The sequence below is a fragment of the Pogona vitticeps genome, chromosome 2 (genome assembly GCF_051106095.1).
Source record: "Pogona vitticeps strain Pit_001003342236 chromosome 2, PviZW2.1, whole genome shotgun sequence".
Classification (NCBI taxonomy): domain Eukaryota; kingdom Metazoa; phylum Chordata; class Lepidosauria; order Squamata; family Agamidae; genus Pogona; species Pogona vitticeps.
In genome coordinates this window covers 105,952,156-105,979,946 of record NC_135784.1, presented here as the reverse complement: position 1 = coordinate 105,979,946, position 27,791 = coordinate 105,952,156, and the positions used below count along the sequence as shown (strand labels likewise).

General features: G+C 42.8%; 1 protein-coding gene across 3 annotated transcripts in view; it reads right to left on the bottom strand.

Moving 5' to 3' along the window:
- Positions 1–27,791, bottom strand: part of ARHGAP26 (Rho GTPase activating protein 26) — a 400,569-nt gene that overhangs the window by 249,063 nt on the left and 123,715 nt on the right. For all 3 annotated transcript variants that reach the window (XM_020806318.3, XM_020806326.3, XM_020806342.3), the window contains exon 11: positions 11,379–11,457. In XM_020806318.3, the coding sequence (XP_020661977.2) occupies positions 11,379–11,457 (79 nt within the window). The remainder of the gene's footprint in view (positions 1–11,378; positions 11,458–27,791) is intronic.

The window sequence follows — 27,791 nt, the reverse complement described above, 5'->3', positions numbered from 1 at the left end:
ACAGAGGGGTCAGGATTTGCAGGCAAACTGTGCCTTGCCCTAGCAAGACAGAGGGAGGAGAAATGGGTGCACAGTGTCATGAAGCGAATAAGGAGACGGCTAGAGTGCGTGTGGAGAAGGAAACCGACGGATTACAATAAAATTGCTGTCAGGATCGCAACTAACTGTTACCTGGCTAAGGTAAAGGCTGCTAGAAGATCTTACATCGCTGACCAGATAAGCGATGCTTCTAATCAGCAGGCAGAACTCTTCCGTATAGTTTGCGATCTATCCGGAATTGGTCTGGGTGAAGGGCCTCCCGCTAGCATCTCACCTGACCAATTTGCAGCGTTTTTAAAATCTAAACTGGAGGCCATCCGCCGTGATCTTTCTCCTTTTTTAAATACAATGGATCGAGCTGAGATGTCCAGTGCTCCGCCTTGCCCGGTAATTCTCGATTCCTTTCAGCCTGTGACGCCAGATTTGGTGGACAAGGTGCTTGATCGCTGTCGGGCCTCCACCTCTTCTCTCGACCCTTGCCCGGCCTGGCTAATCAGCCAGGCCTGTAACAACAGAATGGGCCACTGTAATAATTAATGGGTCTCTCCAGGAGGGCAAGGTTCCCCTTGCTCTCAAGGAGACACTCATTAGGCCCATTAGAAAGAAACCAAACTTGGCGACGGATAACATTGGAAATTATAGGCCCGTCGCCAATGTTTCTTTCCTTAGCAAGGTGGTTGAGAGGGTGGTGGCAGATCAGCTCCAGGCACTTTTGGACAAAACCAATGCTCTGGACCCATTTCAGTCGGGCTTCAGGCCGCGCTATGGTACGGAAACGGCACTGGTCGCACTGATGGATGACCTGTTGAGGGAAGCCGATGGGGGCAATATGTCCTTGTTGGTCCTCCTTGACATCTCAGCGGTCTTTGATACCATTGACCACGGTATCCTCCTGGGGAGGCTCTCTGAGTTAGGAATAGGTGGCCTAGCACTTGCTTGGCTCTGTTCCTTCTTGGAGGACCGGCCCCAGAGAGTACAGCTTGGAGAGAGGGTTTCGACTCCGTGGAGCCTCAATTGTGGGGTTCCACAGGGGTCGATCATCTCTCCAATGCTGTTTAACATCTACATGAGGCCGCTGGGGGGGGGTCATCAGGGGGTGTGGAGCCTCGTGTCACCAGTATTCTGAGGACACACAGCTCTACATCTCCTTTTCATCTACCTCAGTGGATGCCGTTCTGTCCCTCCAGCGCTGCATGGAGACTGTACCGGAATGGATGCAGTCGAATGGGTTGAGGCTGAACCTGGACAAGATGGAGGTCTTCAGAGTGGGTGGCCCTCCCGTCAGCGGTATAGGTAACTGCCTTTCTTTTGGGGGGGATGACCCTTGCTGCAAAGAATGAGGTTCGCAGCTTGGGGTACATCTGGACCCGGCGCTTACCATGGAAACCCAGGTGACGTCCGTGGTCCGCTCCGCCTATTTTCATCTATGGCGGATTGCCCAGCTGCGTCCATATCTTAGGGGGCCTCACTACTCTAGTACATGCGCTCGTAATCTCGAGATTAGACCATTGTAACACACTCTACGTGGGGCTGCCTTTGAGGCTGTTGCGGAAATTTCAGATGGTCCAGAATGCGGCAGCCAAGCTACTGAGTGGGGTGAGAAAACACGAACATATCTCCCCCACCCTGGCTGCTCTGCACTGGTTGCCCATCCGTTTCCATGTCGACTTCAAAGTGCTAATGATCATTTATAAAGCCCTAAATGGTTTGGGACCTCAATATTTGGCAGATCGTCTTCTCCCACCCAGATCTACCCGAATCACCTGCCACAGCCAGCAGGGACGGCTAAGGGGCCTGACGCCGTGAGAGGCTCGGAAGGAAAAAACTAGAAACTGGGCCTTCTCGGCGGTGGCCCCTCGGCTGTGGAATGCCCTCCCGACAGAAATTTGGCTGGCACCCTCGCTGGGTGTTTTTAAAAGACAATTAAAAACTTGGCTATTTAGGCAGGCCTTCCCTCCAGTCAGCTAAGTCTTTTTATTTCTTCTTTCCTTATCTTACCCATCTTGGTAAATTTTTTTCTTAAATTAATTGTTTTAATTAATATAGTAACTGTATTTTTAATGATTATATCTATATATTATATTGATTTTTATGTTGTAAGCCGCCCCGAGTAGACATGGTCTAGAGGGGCGGGGTATAAATTTAATTAAAAAAAAGAGCAAAGGAAGGAAGAGGAAGGACAACAGTATGTAAGGACACAGCACAATGAATTAGACATCATTACACATGCATCAGACTTTATTAGTATGGAAGATAACTTGCAACTATTGTATGAAATTGCATAAACAGCAAATCAGGGGACATGCGAAGGAATAATGCAGTGCACTCATTCTTGACAGAGAAACACACAAGGACCATCTTTGACAACTAACCACATTTTAGAAACTTATCTCAAGTCCTCAGTGTCTCTATATATCTTTCCCAAAGCTCATATACATATTACCTTCTGTTCTACTGCACCCACCCTGAGTTTCTGGACTTCTAATCCACTTTGTGGTTTAAGTCCCACATGACACATGCTGCTTGTGCCACAGGGGTGTGGGAATTACAAATTACTGTCCTGTTGAAATCAACCAAACGTCAGCCCAGATTTATTTAATGAAACCTGAAGCATGACCCCTTTCAACACACACATACATGCCCACTCATAGAAATGCATGCACACGTGCATAGTTGCATACACACGGACACACACATACAGAGCAAGTCAAGGTCACGGTGAAAGAACAGTATTATGTTCAGTGGAAGCAAAACACTGGAGAGGAGTTGAGAGTCGTTCGTATGGCAGCAACTGATCATCACCATGGAAACATGCAAGCGCAGCAGCCACTGCAGCCACAAAGCCCCGTTCTCACTGGCGGTTTTTGAAGCAGATGAGGGGTGGTTCCCTGGAAAGTGAAATCAGCAACAGCTCCTTGCATCAAGTAAACCTGAGGCAGCCAACATTTCAGCTTATTCAGGCAAAAACAAAGCTAGGTTGAATATGGGAATGAGGAGGGACCTAGTTGGCAGGAGGAGGCTGGGGAGGAGAAAGACCCTGGAGGGCTGAGGTGCAGGAAGGGAGAACCCTTGATCACAAGAGAAGGCAAGGAGAAAAGTCTCAGGAGAAAAAAAAATGCCTGTTCAATGTCCTTTCAAGATCCCAACAACTTGCAAATTACCAGATCACACAAATGGTGAGAGAAGGGATGGGCTTCACCTCACGTCTGTGTTAAGTTTTGTTGTTTTGCAACGTGTAATGGTTTGGTTTTTTTTTTAATGATCCACGTTACATGTAGTAGAGAAATGCTACGGTTCCATCAGAGAAAATAAAACCACGACTGTGAAAGCAAGAGTGGATGATCCAAGTTTGAATACTGACAGGATAGCTTTAAAAAAAAAAAAAAGTCTTTTAAGCTGAAGACGTCTGCCTTCCAAGAGAGGAAACGTGCCGTAAAGGACTGGCAACTGTGCACAGGGTAGCCTCTTCTCATCCATCACTGTTCAGTCATTACACAGAGGAAAACCCAGGGGGTGAGCGTCACATGAGGCGCTGCATGTCTACAGAAGTCTCAGAGGCAAACATTCCTGGAGCCTAGGAAGGGAGAGGGCTCCTCCATGTCCCGCAGGAAGCATTACCAACACCCATCTGACTTTTGAACGGACACTGCCAAGAAGGAAGTGAAGGAAATGGGAAACTGTCAATACGTGGCACTCTTTGAGTAACCTAGTCTCTGTTGTCTCTTCAAAAACTGGAACACAAGTCTGGTGGACTTCTTAGTTTGAATCTTAGATGCCCCTGCCATCCTTTTAAAAATCAATACCTCTCCAAATATTAAAGGAGAAGAGGTATTTTAAAAGCCACATAAGATATTAAATCTACCAACACCAAAGTTCTCGCGTGATTCAAGACGGCATCTGCGTAAAAAGCCAGCAAGGCTCACTTCACCATCTAGTGGGCAAAAGCCTACATAGCAGTCAGTGCAAAGCAGTCAGGCTTTTCCTGCCTCCATTTTGTGCTTATTTCACAAGTCCTCTTTAATCTGTCTATAGCTGTTTGTATCACATTTACTTCTAATCCTCCAAGGGACATTTGACTCCCGGCAGGCCTCACAGGGTAGGTAGAAACATTAACTTTACCAGGCCAAGCGACTGTGGAGATTCCCTTTTCACAACATACTAAGACTGCACATGGTAATAACATGGACCTGTTTAAATGCCAAAACCTGCAGGCACCACAAGGAGATGTTCAAGGCAGCACTTCTTTCTTTTTAAGTAAATAATACACTTAAATATAAGATTATTCACAGGGGAAAACAGAGCTCAAACAAGTAACATTTCTGGACGGCTGGCTAGCTGGAGAATCCTAGGAGGTGTACTTAATAAAAAGCATCCCACAGAATCTAAATCTTGGTTGTAAAAGTGAACCTGAAAAAAAGGATTGTACAGTATCTCTAGGAAAAGGCTCACTCACTGACCCTGAGAAATGAAACTTTGCTAATGGAATCCCTTTCACCACTGCTGTAAAAGAGAGAACATTTCCTGGGAGCTTAATGCACCATCAGGATACAGCCTAAGAGCTTCTGACTATAATGTGTCAGAACAGCGTGGTTCAAACATAGCAATCAAGCATGCTTTGCTGCAAGAAGCAGAACCACCACTGGGCTTCCCTTTCCTCTCTTCATTTGCTTGCACGGCAGACAGTCACTCCCCCCCCCCACACCCCCTTCCTCCTGGCCCCACAACACAAAAAATATCTTTTAGCACCCTTTCCACTCACCATCAGATACAACAGATTTTTTTTCAGCCATCTGTTTTACATGGGGCTGGTCCAGGTAAATACATCAGGGTTGCCAATGTGTTTTCCAGGGACTGATATGGTGTTTCCACTCAACGAACACTGTTCATTTGCGGAACTACCGTTCATTTCTGAAGGCCCTGTTGTGTGGCCCACCACCCAAGGAGATCCAGTTGGGCCAGATGCCGAAGAAGGCTTTTCTGTAGCAGCCCCCTAGTCACAGATCCCCTCCCAGGCAATGTTAGACTAGCCACACTTCTATTTTTGATGGGTGAATATCAAAACTATTCTTCTTCCACCTGGCTTTTAATGGTCTTTAATCTGTAATGGAAGAATCTATAAACTGCTTTTTTCATTTTCATATTTCACTTTAGATCTGTTCTTGTTTTAACTGATTTTCCATGCTGTTTTCCACCTACCCAAATCCCCTTGTTAAGCCTCAAAGTCAGAACAGAAATACTTCTATAAAATAAATACATGATTCTGCTCTGACAAGCAAGCCCAGTTCAAGAGATGGTTATTTGAAAATTTATCTCTTAATTCTTTAACTACAACTGTGAGATCACCCACCAAGTAGCCCTGACACTGAGAATATTCTGTGCTTACACACTTTCTGAATGCTTTTCTAGCTCAGGAAGCTGCAATTTAGTATAATGCTGGTTCCCTCCATCGTCAGAGAGGCCAGCACAATAATCTGCACTTCCTAAAGCATGTAGCCTAGTGACAACCTGTGAGGCTGAAAATGTCATTCTTCACTCATTATGTTGAAGAGATCTATGCTTTGCAAATGAAAAAAATGGGTATTTTCACATTCATGACTGGAGCTTCAAAATACTGAACTGTAAAGTACAACAGCCAGCCCATTTAAGCTTCTTTGTAATAAAAGAAGCCTTCTACCTTTCAAACTTTATGGGTGATATTAGATTCTAATCTTGTAACCCCCACTAAAATGTATTAGTTGGATGTCACACAAAAGTAACTGCAGCTCACCACAAACATTTTTGTATTTGCTTGCTGTGCCCTGACAATGAACTCAAAATCTAGTTTTTCTGAAAGTGAAAGTATAATCTAAATAAATAACAAATTCTTCCCAACAAAGGCACTCACTCACTGCTTCATTCTACACAGGAGGATGTCACAGCTGGTAAATTGTTATGGATAGGAGGGGGGTAATAAAAGTATCTTATATAACATAAATTGAAACGATCCTTTCCTCCTTGTATTTTTCAATGTTGCTACTGATGTTTTACTTTAAAGTCTAATACACATCAACTAGAGCCTTGATATATATTTTTATCCTAAACCACTGATCCCCTAAGTGGGGGGTGTATCCCCCCTTCGCAGATAGGAAGAATTTTGTAAGGAGAAACTCAAGAAACTCAGATTTTCATAAACTTTTTTTAAATCAAGTTAAGCAAATTTTTGTGCTCGATAACATGATTATATTTAGGATTTTTAAAAACTTTTGTGCTTATTTTTAAACTTGTTCAATTCATTTAAAAAATCTCAATTGCAAATAATTATGTTGTTATTGTTAAAAGCAGGGGGCAGATGGGGAGACATTAATTACTTAAAAAAATAAATAAAAAGAGGGACATTGTGTTGAAACCACTATGATACATTTTTATCTGCAGCCATGGTCACTTTCTTCTCTATTAAAAAGGCATACTGAAAAGAAAGAATAATTCATGTGTCAGAGGTTAAGACACCACACAAGAACTAGTATGTGACAGTTGTCCATTGCTCAGAAGTACGGAGAAGAGCAACAAAGATGATAAAGGGACTGGAGGCTAAATCCTATGAAGAATGACTAAAATAACTAGGTCTGTTTAGCTTAACAAAGAGAAGACTGAGGTGATAGCAATTTTCCAAGATCTGAACGGTTGCGACAGGGAAGAGGGCATTGATTTATATTCTCCATTGCACCTGAGGGCAGGACAATGTTGTAGGTGCCCCATCACTGGAAGTTTTCAAGAAAAGATTGGACAGCCATCTGTCTGGGGTGGTATGAGGTCCTGGATGGTATGAGCTCTCCTGCCTTGGGCAGGGGGTTGGACTAGAAGACCTCCAAGGTTCCTTCCAATCCAACAATGATTCTATGATTCTACTCCAGCCCAGACTACTATCATCATGACTTGAAAGTGGAACTGGTACCAGAAGCTTCAGAAACAATTAAGTCATAAGAGAGTAAATTTATACCTTTTTGCTTATTTGTTCTTTTGCGTAACAAAGAGTTCACATTCATGACTTGAATTTTCACGAGAACTTCCATTTCTAACAGGATAAGCCATATAATTAGGCAGATAAAGAGAAAGATGATTTATGACAGGGCAGTCTCCTAACTATAGCCTGCGGGCCACATCTGACCCGCCTTGCCTTTTTATCTGGCCCAGGCATACAAGAGGAAGGAAGGTGGACCCGATCAATACCCCACCCCCATTGTCTTTGCAAAGACAGTGGGGGTGGGGGATCGCTTAAATCAGGCTTTGTTCCTCTTCCTATCTCTGCACGGGCATAGGAAGTGGAGGGAAGGGGGACCCAAAGACAGCGGGGGTGGGGGATCGCTTGGATTCACCTTCCCTCCTTCAGCCCTCAAAAATGTGTAAAATATATGATGTGGCCGTCACTGAAAAGTTTGGGAACCCTTGCATTATGGTATCATGAAAGGGCATTTTACAAAGAAGTGTCACATCGGTCTGTCTCCGCATGTCGGTCAAGTGAAACGGGGAAAGCAACGGAACAAAATATTGTGCACCTTTAAACAAATTTGTTTCATTGTGAGCTTCTGTCTCTGATCTAAGAAAGCTCACCCTGAAACAAATTCATTAGTCTTTAAGTTACTGCAATTAATCTTATTTTGTTCTTGCTTCTTCTCCCTCTTCCTTTTCCTCTCTAAATGAAATTTTACGTCAAGTCATTTACTCCATTTTTCCAGCAAGGCAGAAGGACGTGCTTTTACCAGATGATCTAGCTCAAAAACAATTTTGCTGGCCTTGGATACTGTGACTCTGGATATCTTATATCTTATTATATGTCAACAAGTATAATCTTCATGTTCTCAACACAGTGCTATTCGGTGCATACATCCACATGAGTTTTTGTTTGTTTGTTTTGTTTCAAATAACCAGCTGATTATTACACTCCACTTTGTTTTACAATTTTGCTATTTAAGCCATCCATCCAGCTGTGCTTCTTGCATAATGGCCAATATCCTGCGATGCGAGGTTTGGTTCTGATTTGTAAATCAATCAAATACTTTAAAAAATCCCTTTGACGACTTACTAATGCTCACAATTTCCCTGGATGCTTCTGCGCATAAAGTCCCAGCAGATTGTCTGGAAGAGTCTCTCTAAGAACTATACTGCCTGAATAGTGCACCATTAATAACTATTCACTTGTATTTTCAGAGTCTTTTCTACAGAGAAACCTTAAATCAAAGCAATTTTTTCCCTTGGCTGCTGCTCTAAAAAAGGCTGATGTGACCACACATCACATTTTGCTCACACTTGACCAAGGGCTTGGAATCATAGAATAATGGAGTTAGAAGGGATCTACCGTATTTGCTGGCGTACAAGGCGATTGGCCGTATAAGACGACCCCCCAACATTTCCACTCAAAATATAGAGTGGGCAGCTCTGCTGCGGTGCCAGCGGTGGCTGCCCGGGACTCTGCCCGGGCCCGCCCTGGAAGTTCATAGCCGGCGGGGAGGAGGGCGAGGAAGAGGGGAAGCAGCTGGGCGGGCGGCGGCAGGAGGAGGAGGAGGAAGAGGGGAAGCGGCCAGGCAGGCAGGTGAGCAAGCAGCTGGCTCAGCAGCAAGAGGGCGAGGAAGAGGGGAAGCGGCTGGGTGGGCAGTGGGAGGAGGAGGAGGAGGAGGAAGAGGGGAAGTGGGCAGGTGGTGAGCGAGTGAGTGCACCGCTGGCTCAGCGGGGTGGCAGGCTCTGGCTGCTCAGGCATGGCCGGCTCTGCTTCCCTCCCTCCATCCGGACTGACTGACTGCCTGCCCACCTGCCTTCCTCCCCGGCCAGCGCGGCCCCGCGGCACTCACTCAACAGCAGTGGTGGCTCCTTCCTGGCCCAAATGAAGTGCACAGGGCGTACACTAGGAGCCATGTTTTTTGTGCCAAAAAGGTCATCTTGTATGCCGGCAAATATGGTATAAGGCCACTGAGTCCAACCCCCGGCACAATACAGGAACACAAGTCAAAGGAGATTTGACAGATGGTTGTCCAATTTTCTCTTGAATGCCTCCAGATTTGGAGCACTCACCATCTCCCAAGGTAACTGGTGGTCTTTCCTGATATTCAGCCTTCCTGTAGCTTGAGCACATTCTCATGTGTCCTGAACTCTGAGATGATCAAGAACAGATCCTTGATCATCCTCTAATCTCTGATAACTCTGTATGACTACCTTTCAAATATTTCAAAAGTGGCCATATTTAATCATGAAACTCTAGTATAATTATGAAGTTCTGGAGACAGAGTGCCACCCTTCTCACCAAAGTAAACTGAAGTAGTACTCTGCACAATTTGATCTGGAGGCCAACATGAAGCCTCCAAATAAAATTCCAGTGATTTGTGCCTTATCCCATTTTCTTTATTCCTCAGATTCAAACTGACTTATAATCCTCCTTTTGCAAAAGAAAACCAAAACCATTTCAACTTTTTTTTGGTTATGCAATGATGTACCGTATTTGCTGGCATACAAGATAACTTTTTTGGCCTCCGAATTTGGGGGGGGGGGGTCGTCTTGTACGCCGGGTGCACTTCATTTGGGCCAGGAAGGAGCTGCCGCTGCCGCCACCATTGAGTGAGTGACGCGGGTCCGCGCCGGCTGGAGAGAAAGGCAGGCGGGCAGGCAGGCAGTTGGTCCGGACGGAGGGAGGGAGGGAAGCAGAGCCGGCCATGCCTGCTTCTCCTTCCCCTCCACCTCCTCCGCCGCCACCGCCAGCCCACCGGCTTCCCTTTCCTTTCCTTCTCGCCCTCCTCGTTGCCGGCCATGAACTCTATATTTTGAGTGGGAATGTTGGGGGGGGGTCGTCTAATACGCCTTGTATGCCGGCAAATACAGTACCTGAAATCTGAAGACATACCCTAAACAAATGAGTAAACCTACCAAATATCAGACAGCTAGCTTTTGGGATCTGAACTCTAGCCACCTTCAAAGTTTGCTTTTAAAAGGGGGGGGGGGGGGTAGGGGACAGTGATGCAAGTTGTGTCCCACCAGATTCTCCTTGTGTTCTGGGTACTGAATGATCTGCAAATTCAATTGGCTCCAGCTGCAGAAGGGACTCTTGAGCATTCTGCAGTAATCTGGACTTGGCACAAATCAGCTCAAATTAACCCTAAATTTAAAAAAAGGGAAGGACACTAGGGAGGTGTTCAAAGGAGTACAGGTGAGACTAGCCATTGAAAATCTAGTGAAACCACGTCAAGATATGAACCTTATCTTGCTATGGCAGGGTAGAACCATGGAACTGGTGTACCTCACACCTACACATGTGAGCATGCACACACTTTATGATTGTACACGCTCCATTAGTATTTCAAAGCAGTCCAGAAACTGAAAGTATAGTACTAGCATTAATACATCTCTGGAAAGTCCAAGAGACTGAAGCAGCTCTTGAGCTACATGTTTTGTTCTAAAAAAGCATTATATGCTTTTTTAGATGCTAAGCAGAGAAACAGTCATGAAGCTATCATGTTACTGGCTGACTAAAAACATATAGTGACCCAACCTGGCAACAAGAGGATGCAACCTGGGCATATCTGCTGTATTTATAATCAGTGTAAAGTAGTATTTATCAAGAACACATCAAATATACATCCTTCATACTAAGATGAACCATGGAAACGTTCAGACCTGCGACCATAAGTGCTGGTTCAAGTTGCTTCTGGAAATTAAAACTCTCTTTAGGTTTATTAGAAAATTTAAGAACAATATTTCTTCTGGCATTTCAAAGGTTCCAAGGAAGAACCAATTTTGAGGGGAGACAGAAAGATGGCACAGCATGCTTCATTTGTTTACCCAGCAGATTGCCTATTTGCCACATTTACCGAAAGATGCAGTGATGATACAAAAATCCACTGAATAGATGAGCTATAATTAATGCAAGCCCTTTTACCACTGGTAACTGTTATCTAGTCCACAGGACAGGGATCTGAGACAATCCCTGCAGGAGACACTAGATGATCACATTCAATAGAGAACCCAGTTTTTTCAGAGCAACTTCCTGACAGTTTTGAAAACTGGACATTGCATTTGAATGTTTGTCTTTCTTTTCTTCCTCTCTTTGTATAGCTGCATTAAAGCAACTTTTGCACCCCTCTGGGTTACAGTCGGTGTTTCTGTAACAGCACCAATAGCAAAAGCTTTCTTGCTATCCTAGAGCACAAGACAAAATATTGCCTCGAGTATTTAACCAAAGGATTAAAATGGATTCTCTTGCCAACACCACAGAGCTGCTCCGGCATGCTCAGTAAGGCACACATACTTTTATCCAGTCTCTGAAAAAAGAGTCTTTTGATTTTTCCACTCAATACCTATTCATAAACATTCTTGCTTACCGGTTCTCGGCCATCCATTGCCTCCATCCACAGCCTTCGGTCTTCTTCAGAAAGTGCCTGCATTGTGATCACTCCAGGCCTGCAGAGATTAATGGAATGATGCTGTGAAAAACAGATTTAAAAAAGATGAAATGGCAAAAGCAGGAGTGGCGGGGGGTGGGGGAGAGCAGGCAAATTCAGCAAATCCTGCTACAACACATCTTTCCATGGTCCAAAGTGCAGGTTCAGCAGAAGTGAGGGACACACCCATCCCCAAGAAAACCAACCATGGGGCCATACTAGGACATCAACTGACAACAATTTTTCTCTTTCATGATTTAAGATGCGTCTGTGTGGTAAAATAAACATGCCAAGCAATGTTTGGCAGGCTTCAAGAATCTGCACGGAGGTGTATCCAAATAAAAATGAACGTGGGTTGGCAGGCCATTGTATTCTAACATACAGCCTAAACCGCACAACTTGACAATCAACAGAAAACTCTTACTGATTGAAATTTGGTGGACTCGGGATTTTTGTTTAATGCAAAATATTCTTGTTTTTGGTTAAAAAAAATGAGTATATGAAAACACTGAGATACATGATTGCAGTATGGCCAAGTGCTGGAAGATTTTTTGCTCAAACATGAAATTTAAAAGACCAGGACTTTTCTCAGCAGCAGAAGCAGTCACACGAAGGGGTGGGTGGGTAAGCAAAATGCGAAGCTTTGTAGGCAAAATAGAATTTTTTTAAAATACACATTTTTCTCTACAAAAAGTGCTGAAACGTAAGAAATATAAAAACTGGAATTTTGTGATCTCATCAAGCATGTAGAAAACTTTTCAAATGTTTTCATTCTCATCTGTGAGAACAAAACAAGTAAAGATTTACAACCTAAACAGTCTTTAGCATTCCTAGTAATGGATTCACACAGACAAATATAAGCATTTGCACTGTATTCATTTGGGAATATAGGAAGCCCCAGAAGAACTATGCCATATCAAAGTGCAGTTATGCCTCCTGGAAACGTGAGGGCCTGAATCAGTGAATTTACATGCCATAATGTTGATGAATGCGTACTCTGGATTCCTGGATAAAACCTCCTGCACTGAAATACTACAGTTCATGTCAAAAGCCCCACTCATCTGAATCAAGTAGTTATTTTTTACTCCTTTGATAGTGGTCAAATAGAAGACACAATATGAAAAACAAAGCAATGATAACAAAGCACCAAATAAGAAAGCAGGATGAAACCAGCAGCAATCTAGTATACTATATAGAACTAAAAGCAATAAACCCATTCTTTAATGTCTTAGTGAACAGAACAGTGACCACCTTTCTGTGCTGAAAATATAGTAACTTAGTCTATATTCCCAGAGAGACAAGTCTCTCTGGGAATGCATTTCACAGACACCACTGAATTTCAATTAATATATAATGTTGCTGGTGGGGATTCAGCCTGCTGTGAGTTCTGGGAAGAAAACAGGACCTTCCATCCATCAAAGTTGCCCATCCCCGATTTAATGGAAATTAAAAACAAAATGGTTGCAAGATTTGGAGACTTCCAATCAAGCTGAATGGTGTGAAGTTGAAGACAAACAGAAGTACTGTATGTCTTTATGAAGTGCAACTGAATGTGGAAATCGCCAAGGGAAGATCAACTGTGGGCCACCAGCATGGACTGTTTTAAAGATGAAATCAACAAGTTCTTGGAGAATACTAATAGTCATGCTGCCCTCAGCAGACAAAAAATTATTTTATATACTGGTTACTGAGGAGCAATAGCAAAAGATTGCTATTGTGCTCAGATTCTGCTTGTGAGCTTCCCACAAACATCTGGATGGTTAATGAAGTATGGAGGGTGGGGGGTGGAGAGACCTATTTCTGTTCAGTTCTCCGATTTCATTATTTCCCCCATGAGATTCCTAGCCTTTCGTCTCCTTTCAGAGATATTGATTCAAAGCCATTGGAACCATCACTGGTGCCAAGAAATGCAGATTCGAGAAAAGGAGTAATATTAATAATCCAGCCTGAATAGTTCATATCTGTAACAATAACTGTGTGCTGTCAAGTCATGTCTAACCTACAGCAACCCTTTTTCCAGGTTTTTTTTTTTTTAGGTAGAGATTACTCAGAAATGGTTTACCATTCACTTCTTTTAGGGACACTTCTGGTGCTGTGCAGCTTGCCCAAGGCCACACAGGATGGCTCTTCTTGGATGTACAGTGGAAAATGGAACTCCCAAACTCTGGCTCCACAGCCAGATACCTACCTCACAGAGGTATCCACCATATCTACAGATTTTTTTAAACAAGGATGGATCATCACATAATTCTTGAACACCTAATTGCTCACAGAAAGCACATTATATGCTTGTTTTTTAAAAAGCTAATTACAATAAAGCCAAATACTGGAAGAATCTGTGCCATCAGTCAGCAAAAAATGCCTGGGCAAGAATTTAAAAGCAGTGAAAGCTATAATGAAGCCAGCTTTGAAAGCTGCAGACATGAGTAATGCCTTTGGTTATCAGTAGAAAATTTACTTCTGTCAGAGAAATTGACATTTGGCATCTGCCCCAGGCTGCCAAAAGGAGGAGAAAAACAAAAACAAAGGAGCAACAGACAAGGGATTCAAGAATTCTAAGCCTACAGCATTAGAAAAGTCCAGTCAGCTGGCAGGAGAATAGTAGCTATGTACACCAAGCAGCTCATACAGTTTACCAAGAAAAGGACACAAGCTGTTCTAACTTACACCAAATGTAACACCCAAATAATCCAAACATATTGTATGTTATTTTTGCTAATCTTTTTTGTGCCCAGAATCGCTCAGTATTTATCGGATTAGCATTCTGGAAAAATATATCTAGAGAAAACCATTTAACCTTCAGCCTACTTACAATATTATCGTGAAAATTAAATAATGTCTTCCTCCACTGGGAAAATCCCTATCTGGAAATACCACCATCTTAAACTCGTAAGCTCAAGACAGACACTCTGCCAAAAGAAATGTGATGCCTTAATAGAAGAATGTGGCAAATTAATGGAGATGAAAGCTACCAATAGCTACTAGTCATGAAGGTTCCAAAAAATTGTGATACTACTTTGTCTCAGCATGCTGGTCAAATTAAGGAGAGGGAGAAGGGGTGGGGAGAAGAAGAAAATACTGTGGAATTTTAACAGATCTGTTTCTGTGTATTTTCATACATCAAAATCACTTTGATGTGCCTGAAGAAGTGGGTTTTGATCCATGATAGCTGACAGTGAAACAAATTTTTCACTCTTTAATGTACCATAATATTTCGTCCTCTCCATCCCTACCCCCATTTACCCAACCACTTCCCCCCCTTATGTCTGCTAAAATATTAGCCTATTAGCCATGCAGACTATGAAGATAGTATGCCTCTGGATTCTAATTGCTAAGATTGCTTTTAATTTGTTTTTAAAGCATATATTAAGCTATTCTGTTGTACACGACTTTGGAAGCTCCGGGAAGCAGAAAAGCAAAACATCATAGACAAATAAAGGGGCAGAAAAGAAATTACAGTAGTTAGATTCCGCATTCTCAACAACTGTTGCACTTGCCTAAACTTGGACAAAATACATTTAATTTTGATAATCCACATATTATTCAGGCATATTTGGCACAGGGGTGGTGTCACAAACATAATATGCACATAAACCTGCTTGCATATCTCAAAACGAAAACAGCTAAAATGTGTACAATTAGAAAACATATAAACATGTACAGTGGTGCCTTGCTTAACGAGTGCACCGTTTAACGAAAAATCCGTATAGCGATCCCTTTTTGGGGATCGCTATACGGATCAGCCCCAATCGCCGCACTCGCTTTGCGACGATTGGGGCTCCGGCGGCCATTTTGAAGCTGCCGAACAGCTGATCGGCGGCTCCAAAATGGCCGCCGGAGCGAAAACATCGCTGGAGGGGTAAGTTTACACACTTATTAGAACGCATTAAACTAAGTTTAATGCGTTCCAATAGGTTTTACTTACCTGCACAGCGATGTTTTCGTATAGCGAAGGTTAATCCGGAACGGATTAACCTCGCTATACGGGGCACCACTGTATTATAGTCAAGGGGAGTGTTTAAATTACACAACATGTCTAAATAAATGTGCATGAGTTTTAGTGTAATATGAACAAAGCAGTCTCATGACTCAATACAACAAAAAGAGGACAAAATCAAAATGCAGATGAGATCTGGAGAAATACAACACATTTGAGGCCAAGAGATTTTTATATCTCTATCCCCATATAGTGCAGTAATGGCATTTTTATGCGCATTTGGTTGGCCACTGCACAAACACTGCTGGATTAGATACTTCTTTGGCTCCATTCAGCACATCTCTTTTTACATTCTTAATTTAATCTAAGGCAAGTACCTCCTTAATGCTAGAAACAGAAATATCTGTTTTTACTTGATACTAACACATCCAATAATAAAGATTTTGGTCTCATGAGTACTACATATTGGAAGGAGCACTATGCCATTAGTTACTCTGTTCATCTACAAATCCACATTTTATTTTAACAAACCTAACATTAATCACTAGCACACCAGTTTTATCAAGCAAAATACTAAGTACCAACAGTATGCCCATGAATTTTAGCGGATCAGATCATCAGTAAAAGGCTGCACAATCAGAAAGCTAAGCCAAACATCATAATTTTACCAAAGCCTAGGATTAAATTTTGAAAACCTCTGGATGCCTTCAAAGACTGTTGCCAGTGTTACATACAGCACTGATGTTACCTGTCTGTCATGGGTTTGGAGGGAAAGTTCCATCCTATGGGGAGTGGAAGGCGGGACATCAGGAGGAGGGGCTGTACTGTACATATATGTGAAGCCTGTGTGGTGAAGTTAGGAGACGCTGGGATGTGAAGAAGCAGCAGCTGGGAAGAAGAAGCTGGTGTGGGAGTCTGTGTGTCAGACAGGGTACTACTGTGTGTCAGAGTACCAACCTGATAGGTTCAGGTGTCTGTTGGTTAGCCAGAACTGATAGGTTCAGGGTCTGTGCTTCAAGTTAAGTGTTCTGTGTGAACCAAACTGTATGCATGTATGAATGAGACTAAGCCACGTTACTATATCTTATTCACCTGATCATTTTATTTTGCCTGTGTGTTGTTTTAAATAAACCTTATTCTTTTATTTGTTGAAAATCCATCCCTGGTCTGTGTGACTTCTTATAGGGAATGGTTGGTGGCAGCTTAGTTAACGTGTGGCAGATCCCAGTAGGTCTGGGTTTGTCACATTGATTGGTGTCCAGCGTGTGGGATACGACTGGTCCAGTTGTCCAGTGGTACAGCAAAGCCTTGGCAAGTGTGCCCAGAGCAAGGGGGGTCTAGTCAGGGACAATCTGAGAGCGCGTAGGTAATCTTCTAGGTGTGCCTCACGGGGGGGTGCACTAGTAGAAGAACGTGTAACCTCAGATTGGGGGCTAGATTAGGGAGCTCTGAGGCAGCCTGTTTTGGCGGGAAAAAAGCTGAGGCAAAACTGTGAAATAGCAGTGAGCTAGCTTGTCTGCTGAGAGGCCCAGCAGAGGGGGGTAGACTCTAGCTCGCAACTGTTGCAAGTTAGTGCTGAAAGGACAGCAGCAATCTATAGGGAAAGCTGGTTCTGAGGCAAAAGAAAAAAAAAGTGGTCGTTTTATTTTGAGGCTTGACTTTTTAAAGCAGCCTGTTCTGAGGGGGGGGATTATGCCCTTGACTCGAAGCCAAATGGCAGAAATGGGTGAAGTGAAAGACCCCCAGGTTGACCAAGGTTCTGAGGATGAATTTGGCTCAGTGCAGGGTGACAGCACGGGAGAACAGAACCCAGAACTCAGAAAGATACTCCTAGCCCAACAGCATGAACTGAGGGTGAGGGAAATGGAGGAAAGATTAGAGAGAGAAAGAAGGCAATTTGAAATAGAGAAAATGGAAAGAGAAGAAAGAATAGAGAGAGAGAAAATGGAAAGAGAAGAAAGATTGGAGAGAGAGAAAATGGCGTTTGAATTAAGAAAATTGGAACTGATGAACCAGAACAATAATAACAATAGGGATTCTGAGGGAGGCCAATTGTCTAAAGCTGACCTGAAGAAATTCCCTGTGTACCACAAGGGAGATTGTCCTGAGGTGTTCTTTTCCTTAGTGGAAAGAGCGTTTGTGGACTTCTCAGTGAGGGAAACTGAGAAGATGACCATCATGCGATCTTTAATCAGTGGTAGCCTGGCTGAGGTTTATTCAGAGATGCCTGAGGAACTGATGAAAGATTTTGCAGAGTTTAAAAAACTGGTGTTTGCAAGACATGGGATAAATGCGGAACAGCTGAGGCAAAGATTCAGGTCCCTCACAAAGAAACCAGAGCAGACTTTTACCCAAGTGGGGGCTCAATTGGTGAGGCTGCTAGAGAAATGGCTATCTCAGGAGGGGACAGAGACCTTTCAGCAGCTCAAAGACTTGATAGCGCTGGAACAGTTCTATTCAGTCCTGCATGGGGAACTGAAATTCCAGGTGAGGGAAAGGAAACCAAAATCTGTGGCAGAAGCAGCCGAGATCGCAGATTTTATTTCCCAAATAAGAAAGCCCTTGGGTGAGGGGAAAGCGATGGGGAAACTTAAAGAAACCTACAGCAAGTACTCTCAGGGACCAGGGAAAAGCCAGCAAGGGGGAGGGGCCCATGGTGAAGGGAAGCCCTCAGACATGAAACCAAGACCTCAGATTTTGGAGGGAAAACCAAAACAAGATGAGAAAGAATCAAAATACACCAGAAAATGTTATTTCTGTCAGGGAAAGGGCCATCTAATCTCAGAGTGTGAGAAATTAAAGCAGCTAAAAGGAATTGTGCCTCAGGAGTCGAGTGGAACCAAGCCAAAAGCTGTGTTCTGTGTCCAGAAAGAGCAAGGCTCATTGTCACTGAGGGAGCCTGTTGCCATGGCTACTCAATCTGGAACAGCTACATCTGCTGATCAGGCTGAGGAAAATGGTCCTCTTGTAGAGGTCAGGCGCTGCCTGCTGGTGAGAACAGATTCTCAGTTGTTTGAGACAGCAGGGGTGGACGTAGGAATACTTGACCATCAGTATCGGGGGCTGCGGGACACTTGTTCCCAGGTGACCCTGTGCCATCCAGATATTATTCCTAGGGAGTATGTAATCCCAAATGAGAGCATGAAGGTGGCAGGGATTGAGGGGCAGGTGATCTCACTGCCAGTCGCGGAGGTACCTGTCAACTTTCAAGGCTGGAGGGGAGTTTGGCGGCTAGCGATTTCATCGACTCTGCCAGCAGCCGTGCTCGTGGGAAATGACCTGGCTGAACATGTGAAACGGGTGCTAGTGATTACACGCTCACAAGCCACCACGGGGACAGTTCAGGGGGGTAATGATGAGCCAGAGACGGAAGCAGAGGGGAGTTCAGAAGCTGTGGTGGAAACCTTAACCACAGACAGCAGATTTGGACAGGAGCAAAAGGCAGACGCCACTCTCCAAAAGTGTTTTGAACAGGTGACTGACGCCCAGCTAACACCTGAAACCCCAGTGAGATTTCTGGAGAAAAAGGGGATTTTATATAGAGAGACCCTGAGGAATATCTCAAAAGGGGGAGATGGGATCAGAAGTCAGCTGGTGGTACCTGAAAAGTATCGCCCCATGATCTTACAAAGGGGGCACTCTGACATGTTTGCTGCACACTTAGGGGTGAACAAAACACAGCAGAGAATCACACAGAATTTTTACTGGCCTGACATAGGGAAGCAGATCAGGGAGTTCTGTAAACAATGTGATGTGTGTCAAAGGCAGGGGAATAGCCGCGACAGGACCAAAGCAAAGTTGTGCCCTTTGCCTGTGATTGACACTCCGTTCAAATGCATAGGGGTGGATATTGTGGGACCTTTGCCCAAGGCCACAAAGAGGGGGAACAGGTTCATTCTCACCATTGTGGACCATGCCACAAGGTACCCTGAAGCCATGCCCTTGACTAACATTGAAACTAACACAGTGGCAGATGCCTTGGTGGGGTATATGTCCAGGATGGGATTTGCCTCAGAAATAATCACAGATTTGGGCGCATCGTTCACATCAAAGCTCATGAAACGCTTATGGCAAATCTGTGGAATTAAGCACAAGGAAACCACTGCCTATCATCCTGAAAGTAATGGGTTAACTGAGAAGTTCAATGGGACTCTAATGCGCATGATTAGGGCTTACTTGGCAGAGAATCCAAACAATTGGGACCAGAAGCTGCAATCCCTTTTGTTTGCTTATCGATCAGTGCCACAAGCCAGTACCGGGTTCAGTCCATTTGAACTTTTATTTGGGAGAAGGGTGAAAGGGCCCCTTGATTTGATCAAACAAAATGGGGAGCAGATCACCCAGGATGACCCACAAGATGTTGTGACATATATAGACTCTTTAAGGAAAGACCTAAAGAGGAACCTAGAGCTAGCAGCAGAGACCCTGCAAGCTCAAAAGGTCAGAAAGAAAGCCTGGTGTGTCCAGAGAGCCGGGGAGAGGCGCTTTGACCCAGGGGAGGGAGTGCTTTGGCCTAGGCTCTGCAAAGAAAACAAACTGCAGCTGGGTAGCCCAGAAATAAAATACTTGGGTCACATGGTAGGGGGAGGAGTGATAAAACCCCTGGAGGCCAAAATAGAAGCTGTTCGTGATTGGCCCAGACCCAACACCAAGAAAAAAGTCAAATCATTTCTTGGGTTGGTGGGCTACTACAGAAAGTTCATCCCGAGGTTTAGCGAGATTGCGGCTCCGCTGACCGATCTGACGAGGAAGAAGGCTGATGACCGCATCCCGTGGACCAGCGACTGTGAGGAGGCGTTCCAGAGGTTGAAGCAGGCGCTCGTCCAGTATCCAGTGCTGCGTGCTCCAGACTTCGACCGGGAGTTCATCATCTACACCGATGCTTCTAACAGCGGGGTAGGAGCAGTTCTGTGCCAGGAGGATGAGAATGGTGACCAGCATCCAGTGTCCTACCTGAGTAGGAAACTTCAAAAAGGTGAGAGACATTTGGCAACCGTGGAGAAGGAGTGTTTGGCCATAGTCTACGCGATCCAGAAGGCCAAGCCTTACATCTGGGGAAGACATTTTGTTCTGTGCACTGACCATTCACCATTGCAATGGTTAAAGACAATGAAAACCCACAATAGCAAACTTATGAGGTGGGCTTTAAATCTACAGGACTATGACTTTGAAGTGAAAGTGGTCAGAGGGTCAGTGAACTGTGTTGCTGACGCCTTGTCAAGAAGACCTGAAGAATGAAGACGGCGAAAGAAACATGGACTATGTATATATATTGATGACAAAAAGTTAAATGTACCTGTTTTTTGAACTTGGTTTGTATGAATAAAGGTAAATTGATGTAATGTATATGGTAAATGTTTAAATGCCTAATTGCTATGGTTAACTTAGAATGTAAGTATAAGTAAGTATGATATGGTATGTATAACTGTTGTTGTGTGTTTTATCCAGGTTGTTTTTTTGGGAAAAAGCACCTTAGCTTTCCCCCTACAAAACAACTTATAAAGAGGGGAGGTGTTACATACAGCACTGATGTTACCTGTCTGTCATGGGTTTGGAGGGAAAGTTCCATCCTATGGGGAGTGGAAGGCGGGACATCAGGAGGAGGGGCTGTACTGTATATATATGTGAAGCCTGTGTGGTGAAGTTAGGAGACGCTGGGATGTGAAGAAGCAGCAGCTGGGAAGAAGAAGCTGGTGTGGGAGTCTGTGTGTCAGACAGGGTACTACTGTGTGTCAGAGTACCAACCTGATAGGTTCAGGTGTCTGTTGGTTAGCCAGAACTGATAGGTTCAGGGTCTGTGCTTCAAGTTAAGTGTTCTGTGTGAACCAAACTGTATGCATGTATGAATGAGACTAAGTCACGTTACTATATCTTATTCACCTGATCATTTTATTTTGCCTGTGTGTTGTTTTAAATAAACCTTATTCTTTTATTTGTTGAAAATCCATCCCTGGTCTGTGTGACTTCTTATAGGGAATGGTTGGTGGCAGCTTAGTTAACGTGTGGCAGATCCCAGTAGGTCTGGGTTTGTCACAGCCAGTTTTCCCCATCTTTTGAAAAACATTCCCAATGTGGTTGGGCCTCTTCCAACTGAATGTTAAAATTAACTAACTAACTAACTAACTAACTAAACTAAACTAACTAAACTAACTAAACTAACTAAACTAACTAACTAACTAACTAACTAACTAACTAACTAACTAACTAACTAACTAACTAACTAACTAAGGAAACATATTTGAAAACCTGACTGAGGGTTTAATCAGTGCCAAAAGAGCTTATTTATTTTCATCCTTTTTAGGAATCAATACATTTTTACATGCGAGCACGAGGTATATATACCGTTGGGCCAGTTCACATGGTTGTCAGTTCAACTGCTACACTATTGCTATTTATACCAGTTCTGTAGGCTGTACATTCCATTTCATATAAATGATTTTATTTGCCATCCTGTTTCTGGGTCCCCGCTGCCCAAACATTTTCTTTTAAAAAAATCGTGATATGTTGCTATTTTCCTGTCACCTTCAACTGTTAGTTGATGCACAACCTGGTAGTATATGTCATTTGCAGCCCTTTCTTCCTTCCCTTTTTAATTTTCACTTCTTAGTTCCTTTTCCGCTTTCCATTTTTCTCTGTCCTTTTTCTTTCCTCCTCCCCTTTTCCCTTCCCTTCTTTACTCACTCATTCCTTTCTCCTTATTTTCCTGCATATCTCTTTCTCTCAGTTCTTGGCTTAATTTTCCCTCCCTTTAAACAGTGTCAGGAGGAGGAAATAAGTTTTAAAAAGACTTGCAAAGAACTGTGAAGAGCAGGGTTAAAAAAGAAAGAGAGCTGTTAATGTGAGTGTCCTTTCTTTCTCCCCTCAGACAATTCAAAGTAAGAAATGACCTTTTCTCTGCTCAATCCTTCTTTCACCTTTCCTTCCTTACACCAGCAATGAGGAGGAGGAGGCTGACTCCTTCTGAACAATTCATTTGTTTTGTTTCTGTGGCTGCTCTTGCTATAAACAATGTATTGATAGGCCTTTAAAAAAAAACAAATTTAAGTGGGGTAAAAGCACCATCGTGACCATGGCTCCCAGAAACCCAAATTCCCTTTGTAAATAATCAACAGCAATGGTCACACACGCTGAAATGATAGATAAATGATTGAAGCGATACGTGATTGTTACATTTCGAAACAACCTTGCCAGCAAGATGGGAAAAAAATCAATTGGCTGGCCAAATGCATCAATGTTATCCATGCATCATGTGAACAGAAATTTATAAAATGACTTAAATAAAAGAAGAATCAATATAACTGTGGTTCTTTTGGCATGTATGACTGAGCGCCATGCCAGCTATTCAGTATTTGAAACCACTGTAGAAGAAATACTTACAAATATTTTTTCTAAGTATAAGGGAACGCATATAGACTATAGGTTTAGGCTTTTCGTGCTGCCCTGGCATGTTCAGAAAGTTACCTTACCGAACACTGCCTCTGTTTCCTTGTCTGACGACTCTATATGTGGCATATAAATAAAACTACTACTACTACTAATAATAATATATGGTCCCAAACTATTGGAACTATGAGGGTTTTGTATTGTTTTGTTTTTAGAAAGAAGCAGCATCCTGACTTTAATCCTTCTTGCATTCCAATTTTTGTTTACAAGCTAAATCCTTCCACTTAGCCAGCTCTGTGAATAGGGGAAGGGAAAGCAGAAGGCCACTATGCCAGAATTGCTTGGGTTTTTTTTTTTTTTCATTACTAGCTACAAACTGTGAACACTAACAGCAGTGTGTTCAACTCTAGTAGCCAAAATGAACAGAGACATTTTAAGGCTTGTTTTAAAGTCCAAAACATCTTCTTTACGGATGTTGTGCAGTAATGGCACCCTTTAAATCTTTAATTTCTTACCTAGCTATCCGCTAAATTTATTTTTAGTTCAGGACCCAGTATGTCCCTTCCCTATCATCCATGAACCATCTCTGCTGAATTATATTTACCATCAATTGTTGTGCTCAGAGCTCACTGGCAAAGCTCTAGCACCTCACTCATAAGGAATGACCTATCACTTAGGGAGCATCACTGGTACATCTCTAGACAACAGAAAACCTGCGGGTGGGTGGGTGGGCAGGCTGGGGGATTGGGGAAGAAAATGCAGCTTTAGTTTACATGGCATTAGGCATAACATGATAATTTCAAGATTCCATTCATCTATAAAGGTCACTGGAAATGTGACACAGCAAAAGAACAAGTACAGGTTGTATTGCATTTGACCGGCACAGAGCTCATCCCAGATGTAGAAAATGAATATATATAGAGAGAGAAAAGCTGAAGTTTTACACAAAGGATGGGAGAGGAAAACTGAGAACCTTTTTGGTCAACGGAATCAATTTGCAAGGGCATGATTAGAAAGATTTTAGCCCTACTTGGGCCTTGAATTCATAAGGAGCTAAAATGGTGTTGGGTATGTGGGGATATATATACACATCCCTACCTCCCCACTCACCCCACCCCGGAACTCGGGCAGACTGCATGTTTAACACAAAGGTCTGGTGTAGAGGCTGTGAGGACATTCAGCTGAGGATGCTTGGAGGACCTCAGTGAATGAGAGTTCTTCCTCATCATGGCATGTTCAGCTGAACAGGTTCAACTGCAAACCCCTGCATTAAACACCAAACGATCTGAGAGATTTGGAGAGGAGAGTTATATATGAACCCTACCCTTTTATCACAACACAGATCCAGGCATAACGCCTGAATAGTGCTGCGGTAAAAACTGTTAATGGGTCCTCCTCTTTTATTAACAGTCCAGGTTCCCAGGATGAAGTTTTTTATAATTTTGGCCAGTGTTGTAGCGTCTCCCTATGCCTGGCCATGTCAAGCAAATTGTGAGCCACTACACTAGGTCAGCATTTCAATGTTGGAACAGTGACCAAACAGCAAAAGGGAACTCTCAGACCCTTTCTTGCTGGAACAAAAAACAGTCTTTGAGAAAATGAGCAATCTGTGCTAAAGTTATTAGTTCCTTTTACATACCACTTTTCCTCTACTGAACTCAAGGTAGCATACGTAGGTTTCATCCTCCACATTTTTAATCCCACAACAACTCTGTGAGGTAGATCAGGCTGATTTTCGGATCATTCCATTGATTTCAAGATTCAAGTGGTTACACAAATCTGTGTATATCTCCTAGGGACAGTCCAATACTCTGACTACTACACTCCCATAATGCAAAGTTATCAGGGATTAGAGGAGGAGGGGCAGGATCTGTTCTTGATCATCCCAGAGTGCACAACATGCAATAATGGGCTCAAGCTTCAGGGAGCCAGATTTAGGCTGAATATCAGGAAAAACGTCTTAACTGTTAAAGCACTACGAGAACAGAACCAATGATCTTGGGAGGTATAGTGAGCACTCCTATGATGGAGGCACTCAAGAGGAAACTGGACTACCATTTGTCAGATTTGCCTTGATCTGAATTCCTGCATTCAGGAAGGGGTTGCACTCAGTGGCCTTATAGACCCTTTCCAGCTCAATGATTCTATGATTGTGATCATACAGGAGCACATTTGTTTTACAGGAGTAGTGCTACCTGGGGGATTCTGGGAGCTATTGTATAAAAAAAGTAACATTTCTCAACTCTGTTAACACTAGGCTACACCACAGGGAATAACATAAAACCAAGGGCAGCTTGGAAGTGGGAGGAACCCTTGGTAGGGTGATGGGGGTTTTCACATCTGAGAAGGAAGGATTGTTAAATCTACAGTCTGTTTCAATCTTGTTAAAAGTTGATTACTTCTAACTATATGCCCAAGAGATGCTAACCACAGGAGATGAATGATATAGAGTAGATGGGAAAGAAATTGCTACTTATATTAGGAATTTGCACTTTTATTTCTATATTTACATTAGAATTAAGAGCTAAAAATTAGGTTCCCATGTCTCTCATAAGTGGCCCTGGGAAGGATGACAACTAATCACTAATTAAGATTTGGAAAAAAAAACTATTATACAATATCACTTGATATGAAAATTATCATAAATATTCATTTTCACAATAACTTTAAAGGCTAAAACAGGGATATAAAAAAAATCTAATCTATACCTTTGCACAACTGAATTCCACAATATATTTCTATTTAATCCTATGTTTAGTATGTTTGAACACAATTTATTTGGCAGGTTAATCAAAGACCATTTAAGCATACATGAGTGCCACCTACAGGCTATGAAATAAACTTTCAACCCCAAATGGTTCAGGTCATTTATAAACAGTTTGAACCTATAAAGGTATCTGGGATAGAAACAATTATATTAATGGTTTTGTCAGCAAAATTTTAAAAATATCTAACCAATAATCCAGAAAACATGGTACATTTTCAGAAAACAATATATTCCTTCAAGAAAATGCCACATATAACAAATTACATAGACACAATTCAGGGAAATGCCTTAACCAATATATTTATAGGAATGACATCACTGGCAAGCTGTCTGCATTCTTCTACAGCCTAACTTAAGGCTGCATAGAACTAAATATGAATGACTCCAGCTCAGTATTTTGCATATAGACAACCGCATAGCCTGTTCCCCTGAAAATGAGACCTAACCTGAAAATAAGCCCATGTATGATTTTTCAGGATGCTCGTAATATAACCCATGCCCCCAAAATAAGCCCTAGTTAAGTGAAACCCCACCCTCCACCATTGTGCAGCAACCAGAAGAAGATGACATGACTGTAAAATAAAACATATCCTGAATATCAGCCCTAATGCGTTTTTTGGAGCAAAAATTAAGACTCTGTCTTATTTTCAGGAAAACACGGTAGAACAAAATTTATATTGTTGATGAGAGCTGGTTTATCTTCTTTTGCACAAGCTGTGTACCTCCCAGCAATGTTCAAGGGAAGTGGTATCATTTCTCTTTTATTTATGAATACTGCTGGTAGAGAAGAAGAAAATGTTTTGACTATACAGTGGTGCCTCGCTTAGCGATGTTAATTTGTTCGGAAAAAATCGCTGCTAAGCGATAACATCGCTAAGAGAAATAAAAAAGCCCACAGAAACGCATTAAAACACAATTAATGCGTTCCTATGGGCTTAAAACTCACTGCTGAGCAAAGATCCTCCATAGCGCCGCCATTTTTGGAGCCTCTAAAGTGACGAATCAATGCCTGAAAGCACCGGGCGGCCATTTTGTTTACCCGGCGGCCATTTTGAAACCGCCGATCAGCTGTGCGAAAATGGGGGCTTTGCGATGATCGCTTCCCTGCGATCATCACAAAGCGAAATTCACCCATAGGGACCATCGCAAAGCGATCGCTTTTGCAATCGCAAAAACTCCGTCGCAAAGCGATTTTGTCGCTATATGGAGCGATCGCTATGCAAGGCACCACTGTATGGTTAGCTGTGATATGATTTATCCAGTTCTCCAGGTTTGGAACACCATCTCATTTCACTCAGTTCACCTTATCAATCTGCTGACACAACGGAAATTTACATGGAAAAACTTTAATCAGTAGATAAACTGTTCTAAAATGTTGATTTTCAACTGAGTGAACAGAATGTTGATTTCAAATTGAGTGAACATAGTTAATGTCATACATGAAACTAATTTGGTTCTAGCATTTTACTATAGGGAAACATTCAAAATGGATTACCACCTTGACAGTGTAGGAAATCTTGCATATTTAAAAAAAAGACATCCAATTTAATAAATAATTACAAGTGGAGGAAAAGTAACCAAAGTGGGCCAGGGTGGGTGGGTTGAATAATACATTAGTATAAAGTTAGAACCATGAAAAAGCAGGTATCTTCATTTTATTTCTGACAAAATTCCCCAAGTGTTTGACTAAATGTTCCAACAAACTTAAAAAATGCCATTTTCATATTCTTTATTTCACACCTTAATCCTCATTTCACAAGTTAATAAATGGATAATTAAACACTTGCTCAAGAATCCGCATTAGGAAGAGCAGAAAAACCTATCTTCCAGATATTACGAGGGGGTGCTGATAAGTACTGAGCCTTTCCCAGAAAAAATTGAGCTAGGAAGTTGCAACCGCCACACTATTCTACATATTCCCCCAGGAAGTCAATGCACTTGCGACATCTGTCCTGCAGCTTCTTAAGTCCCTGCAAATAAAATTCTTCCGACTGCTGGTGTAACCATTAATTTGCAGCATTAGTTGCCTCCAGAACACTCCCAAATCGTTGTCCCTTCAGGTGTTTTTTGAGTTTGGGGAACAGATAATAGTCAGAAGGAGCCAGGTTGGGAGAATAGGGTGGAAGGGGCATCACTTGAAAGCCTAAGGACGTCAGCTTTGCCACTGTTTCACCTGCAGTGTGTGACGAGGCACTGTCATGCAACAGGATGACACCTTTGGCGAGCTTTCCTCTACGTTTTTCCTTAATGTTTTGCCTCAACTTCG